General features: G+C 47.6%; 1 protein-coding gene across 1 annotated transcript; it reads left to right on the forward strand.

Moving 5' to 3' along the window:
• The first annotated feature begins 2,048 nt into the window (after window positions 1-2,048).
• LOC128880741 (homeobox protein engrailed-1a-like) lies at window positions 2,049-6,767 on the forward strand. The gene is made up of 2 exons (XM_054131170.1): window positions 2,049-3,270; window positions 5,652-6,767. Exons 1-2 carry the CDS (start codon window positions 2,583-2,585, stop codon window positions 6,005-6,007), a joined length of 1,044 nt encoding a protein of 347 aa, XP_053987145.1. The 5' UTR covers window positions 2,049-2,582; the 3' UTR covers window positions 6,008-6,767.
• The last annotated feature ends 275 nt before the right edge of the window (window positions 6,768-7,042 follow it).

Genomic DNA, 7,042 nt, shown 5'->3' on the forward strand with positions numbered 1-7,042 from the left:
CGTATCGCGCGATAGTGTGTGTGACCTCCTTGTAGATGAATTCGATTACGGCCGTTAATTGCAGCGTTTTTAACGACGGCTGGTTAAGAGTCTCGCGTGTTTGTAATGCATAGGCTCACTCCTTTCGTGTCGCGAGCAAATAACGTTTCCACAGAAGAAGAGTGCCTCGCTCGATTAGACGTTGAAAGAGTTAATAGCTGTAATTTTCCCTGCATCGGTGGAGTGTGACATCGCTGTTTCTAATGACGTTAATTACGCCAACTGTCCTTAAACACACGACGGAATCGTGGCGATCTAAACTCGCGGAAGCGATAAGTTACCTTTCACCGTCAATAGGGTGTTATACCTCATTTGCGTCGAAACAAAAACGAATTCTCTTTTTTTGTACGCGTAGATGGATAGGTTTCTTAGAAATGATATAGAAAAGAATTTGTTGAAAGAATTGTATCAGCGATAGGAATATAATGCCTAGAGCGATGGCGTGGAAGCGTTGATGCGTCGGGCAGTATTAGCTACAACTCCATTTTGAGTCCTCGCGATTAAGGGAGATATGAAAAATATTTTTCGGAAGCTTATTTTGTGTTCTATTCGAGGATGTAACATTCGTTTCGATGAGGCGTACGGTACTCCTACAAAAAATTATCCGCTAGCAAAAATGTAATTACTCCAATACCAATCACTTTAAAACTTTATTGTCCATTCAAGAAATTTCTGAAACTCAAAGAATTCGCTTTCTAAAGATAGCATTCTTGACTACCCATTTAAAATTCTCAATTTTCAAGTAAAATTGGCCGTAAGTAAGTTGTCACGTGGTCGTATCGAACGATCAGCGTCGAGGATACGAACCCTTCGAAGAGCAGCGGCTGTCACAAATCCAGCTCCGAACAAACAATCAATTCAATCCCTCGGATCGAACACGAAGTGGCCTAACGATTGATCGACCGTGAAGCAGAGTCACGTGACAGAACGTAGTCGGAAGTGCGGAGGCAACAAGGAGAGAATGGACGCGGAAAGGGAGTCTGCAGGCCAGCATCTGCCGCGGAGATGGATAATACATTTGTTCGTTAACCGTCCCGGAGCCCCACCCCGAAAAAAAGGCGTTGGAGCTGGATAGACGCTCGGGCAAATTTTTGTATAAAGCAATTTCGACGTCGGCCACGATAAAATCCACGTCAGCGAGAGAACGCTTGTCGACTCGAAGAAATGAATTAGCTGCCTCCTGGATGGGAGAGCTTGGTGGGGAGGAACAAAAGTATGGAGTAGTGGGTACCGGTAAAGTGGGAGGGGAGGCTGTGTAGGCGTGGCGTCGCAGGGAGGGGCGAGAATGTGGGCGATATCTCCGCGCGAACGCGGGTGGGGGATTAAAATGGGGCGGGGAGAAGCTGCGGCTCTTCCTAAGATTCGCAGTGGCGCGGATACTTCCGATTCTTCGGCTAAAACTCTGAGACGGACGTGACTTGGCTTCGAAAACGTAAATTTCATTAATCGATTTCTCAATTTAGATCGATCCCTACGTTATTATCGAGGATCTTCGGTTAATTTTCTGAGAGGAGTATGTAAATGGTTAAAGAGTAATCTCAAGGAGGCCCGTATAGTCTCAAGAAAGTTTAACATCGGAGTGACCGACTATTTCGGAACTGTATAAGAAGCAACGCAGTTCGCAAGAAGTGCAGGAGCAGATGGTTCTCGAAATGGTGCGAGGGTGGAAGGAGCAACGAATAGGACAAAAATCGCGTCGCTGTTGAAACGAGACTGGAGCGTTGCAGCGGCATCGATCGCAGCGGACTCTAGCTCCAGCCCCCTACTATCCCTGCCACTGGTGGTGGGGACTCGTCAACGAGAGGGGAGTAAGGTAGACCTTACGGCAGAGGGCGGAGCTTGTGACTGTAGAGTTAATAGAGATACAATCGAGGGTGTCTAGTGCACTGCACTCCAGGCTGGGGCGTAGGAGGAGTGAAGGGGCGATGGGGGGGCGGAGGGGAGAGCGGTAAGTAGGGACCACAGTTCCCCTAGTTTAGACATCACTGAGCGACGGATGGACAGCCAGTCAGACCCGTCACAGCACTCGCTCGAGTCCTCGGAAACCTCGGGAAAAGCCAATACGAAGGAGACTGTCTCAGGCTTGGAGCAGATCCAGCGTCGAACCGTTAATCTCGCTTAGGGCAACCGGGACACCGGACTCTGCGGCGTCTCGCTGTTAGGCGAACCATAGCCACGTGATCGACGCGGCGCACCATCGTCCAAAACATCACGCGATAACGCACGAGGACCCTGAAAATTCGGTGACGCGAAGTCAAGGGACGATTCGTGTTTACAAACAATCAGTGAAGGGGGTACAACAGTGACACGTGTCAGTGATCATAAGACTCTAAAGGACCCCTAGCTTGTGAATATCAGTGTTGCGACCTACATTGTGACACATTCATCCGATAGACAGTTGAATGTAATTAAACGAGCGTGCTTCCGTGCTCCTTCGCAATGATGACGACAGAGGGCTAGCGTCCAAGTTCAGACTCGATCTTCCAATTGTCATCAGAGATATTCACATCAGCCCTAAACAAGGCGATTCGAAGAATCAAAAGATGAGCGTAGCTCTGGTAACGATGGACGCTGCATACGGTCTTCGACTGGGGCTCGGTGGCCACCACCATCACCATCACCACCATCCCCATCGAGTTCGATCTCCGGAGAGACACGTGGTGCCTCATCAAGATCAACAACAGGATCGGAAAGACGCGGAGGCGCCTCTACGATTCAGCGTGGTGAACATTTTGAGACCAGACTTCGGTAGAGAGGCGATCCTTAGCACGAAAGCTCCCAAGCAGCCAACTTTGACCAGTGGACACTCGACGATCCCAATTCCAATACCGCGACACAGTCCTCTGTCGTTGCCGCGGGATCTGAGCCTGTCGTCCAACAGACTGTCGCCCTCGAGACCTCAGGCGTCCAGCTTTTCGGTGCACAGAGAGAGGGACCTGTTTTCGTCCCACTGCGGACTGACCTCGCCTCTGCAGAGGAACAGCGCCCTCAGCAGGAGCGGAAGCCTCGAGAGCTTGGCGAGCAGCAGAAGCTCCGTTACGGGAAGCTCCGTAACAGGAGCGCCGACTTTGGGATCCACGTCGTCCACCATCAGCGGCGATTCTTTGAGCGGAGACAGCAGCTCTGGTAGCACACCCAGCACAGCTTCGAGTACACCGGGTGGACTGAGCGGACAGAGCCCTTTCCCTGCGTGGGTCTACTGCACCAGATACTCCGATAGGCCCTCTTCCGGTAGGTGTAACAGGTTCTGTTAAAATTTAGTTGGTATCGGTGAAAGGTGTTCTTGCTTCTTATAGTTCTCTGCATCTTCCTTATTCGGATCTTCTGAGTTCTTCGTTTACTTGTATTATTCATCACTTCCTCACTGGTCACATACTTCACAAAACATGACTTTATTCTGAACTTATTCAACTTTAAACGAAATTGCGTATGACTTACATTGGCAACGTCCTCAATAGCGACTATTTTCATCGTCCCAAGGACCATCCGCGTGTCCTCGTCGCGCAACGGACAGATACGTCTTGGTTAATCGCGCTATCAAGGAAGCGCGGCGCGACTACTTAGCCATAGCAGCGATTCTGGTTCCAACGTTCCTCCGTATCCGCTTAATCAATTGACTTTGGCGACCGTTACATCTGGAAACCAGTTTCCTATGTAAATCGACGCGCGTTTCCCGGGATAGCGAGGCTCTATCGAAAAATCGCGCTCGCCTAATTACACGCGGCCATTTGCAACACTCGCGGCGATTGGGTTCCGTAAAGAAATACCAGTTTCTCGAACAGTCGTTCCAGTTCCGATTTAGCGTCACCGGAGTGTTCGCGATCTCAGCCGCGCAGCTCATGTATAATCGCGAGCATGAAACATCGAGTTGCCGCGGCATGAACGTACCACTCGATACCACCTGCGCTCGTTCGCAGAACTTAATTGTCCGCAGCCTATATCCGCGATCTACCATCCCCCAGCAATCGTTGTGTCCCAGATACGTCGCGTCTAAGGTCCTGCCCGCTCAGGGTGGTCCCGCGCCACTCGTGTTACTAATTACCCCCAATCGTGATCTACGTTTCCCATCGGGCGCTAATTAAAGAGCGCGTCCAAGGGTGATCGATCGGAGATGCTAGATCTCAATCGAGCGCGAACACGGAATTTCTCGGTTTCGACTATCGCGAGCTACCCTGGCGAGGAGCTTCTGAGCAGCTGAGATGGGGGACTGGGTTGGAATTGGGGATTTAGTGGGGTGACCTTTATCTTCTATCATATTCTTATATGTTTACTTACCACCTCAGCTCTGAGTCAGGTTTGTCTTTCTTGGAGTCTTCGTCAGGTGTTCCCCACTGAAACAAATACGACGATGAGGGTTAATTTCTACCGAAACAATTTTTAACTGAAGGAAAAAGCGCATAATAGCTTCTTGGATTTTTATATGTTTTTACGCTATCACTGGGGTGCTACAACCCTCAAGAAGGGTATCTAATAATTCTACAGCACTCTTTTTCAAGAATTCTTTCACTTAGCTCCACAGGGGTTAGCTTAATTACGTTTCACAATTCGGTCCGTTACGCAACCGAGAGTAAAAAAAGTGCGTTCGATGGCCAGTTCGCTATCGATAGCGCGTGTCTCGATGTCATGCCGCTTATAAATATTCATCGGAGCGAACACGCGTCGGGGCCAGCGGACATAGATTTTTTCCGTCTGGGTCTAGGCGCGCACCCAATTTGGAAACACACGGTGATAATCTAGGCCTGGCTCGATAGCAGCTACAGGTAGAACCGCGTTCGATGCTCGTTGCAAAAGAAAATTATCCGCCGTCGCGCAGATAGTCAGGCAGCCGAGCACCGCCTCAAAGGGACCTCATTCTGTTCCGCTTAATTACCATTTACATACTTGTCGCGCGGAAGATTTGGCCGAACTTCGCCTATAAATCTTCCCCCGGCGTCATTTGTTTCAGCGGGATTTACGGATCGTGGGTGTGCACCGTCGCGAATTCGAGTGTATCGCGGGGGAGACGGAAAGATTGGACCCCAGTTAAGGGGAATGCGGCACCATGAATAACAGGGGACGTGGACCATGTCTAGAAAGTCGACAGACCACGCACGACTGGCAATTCCTCCCGAGACTGAGCCTTCTTCTTTATAATTCATAGTCGTCCTAGCCTGAGCAAGCTCTACTGAATAATTTTATTGATATCACGATTCTGGCTACATGAAGCACTCTCACACAACTGCTACTGTGCTTTAAAAATACTAAACCAACATAAAATATTTTTTATCATTTTTAAACTTTATAAATCTGTGTACTTACCATACGTTCAAAAAATTGCACTATCAATAGTATTTCTCATGAATTTCACCGCGAACCTAAGATTATTTCGTATCTTGTACCCGAGAATTTTCAAAGTGTTTTTGAAACAAGTATCTCTTCCACACTAACGCTTTTAATATTCGACTGACTGCTCTTAGAAGGTGTTGGGCACCTTTTTGCGGAATAATAACAAGCACCATTATTATCATTATTTCGGTCATTGTAGCTATCCTATCTAATACTAACAATTACCTTCAAGTTGTGAAAAATTGAAGGAACATTGAAAATATTTTTTATGATTTTAACGATTTCAGGTCCAAGGACACGGAGGGTGAAACGGACCCAGAACCCCAACAAGTCAGCCTCCCCCGAGGAGAAAAGACCGAGGACGGCGTTCAGCGCTGAGCAACTGGCCAGGCTGAAGAGAGAATTCGCGGAGAATCGGTACCTAACCGAGAGAAGGAGGCAGCAGCTATCGCGAGACCTCGGACTGAACGAGGCACAGATCAAGATCTGGTTCCAGAACAAGAGGGCGAAAATTAAGAAGGCCAGCGGCCAGAAGAATCCCCTGCAGCTGCAGCTGATGGCCCAAGGCCTGTACGATCACTCGACGGTGCCCGTGGACGAGGACGGTGAGGAAATCGTGACTGGGGGCACTCATCCGCAGTAAAGGCTCAGGCTGTACGCTTTTTCTCGCATGAGTTTGGTCGAGGCCTTTCATTTCGAGTCATAGAGTATGTGCATACTTGATCCAGACCTTGGGGCTTTTCCTGCACTTGGGGTGGTTTAGAGATAGAAGGAGGTTACCATCAGTTACCATCGCAGTATTTTAGAAGCCATAGAGGGTGGAGAATACGATCAATTTCGTTTAGCAGTATCAGAAATTCTTTGAACTGTGTCCAAGTGACGGTTGAAACAAGGAGGAAGAGGTATTACTATTGGGTTGTCCAGAAAGTTCGTGCCAATTTTTAATAGGTACTATTTTGCTCCACAATCTTTCCACCTTTTAAGGAATGTACAGATGTTATTTGTTTCCAACCATTCCGATATATTCAGACCTGTACCACCTACCAAAAATCGACGTGGATTTTCCAGACAACAAAATACTTCTTCCTTCTTTATCAAATATAGAAAGTGTACAATGCTTTGGCTCTACTCTTTAAGTAACAAGACTCGTACTATCGAGCAAAGTAAATTGATCACCCATTGGTCATATAATTACTCACACTAATCAGAACACAGCGCTCCTATTCCTTCATTAGTATTTTTGATACTCGTAGTAACGTTCCAGCGTTTCTGCTCGAATCTGTTAGCCGACGTCATTAGTAAGGCTTATCCAGCAGACCCTGGCTTAGACGCGACGCTATTAATCCTTGGAGCACAGTCTCTAGTTACTCGATAGTTTACTAGTACATAATTAGTTTGACCAGATTGTTTTCGATAGTTTTATGGATTCTTCGAGAGTTTTTAAGAGTCTATGAGCAGTGATTAAAAGAAATCGATAACAAGGACGGGGACAGCGATCCCCTAGTTAAGTTACTACCAAATACTACCAATTTTCTACTCTACGGAGACATAGCAAAGAGAATGAATCGCGAAACAATGAGTCCCTTAATCCCTCACTTGCGGAACACGAATTGATAACGCAAACATTTCTCATTAATTTCGATAAACTTTTCTTGGACACGTCTAACACAGCTCTGAC

This window comes from Hylaeus volcanicus, chromosome 1 (genome assembly GCF_026283585.1).
Source record: "Hylaeus volcanicus isolate JK05 chromosome 1, UHH_iyHylVolc1.0_haploid, whole genome shotgun sequence".
NCBI classification, from domain to species: Eukaryota; Metazoa; Arthropoda; class Insecta; order Hymenoptera; family Colletidae; genus Hylaeus; species Hylaeus volcanicus.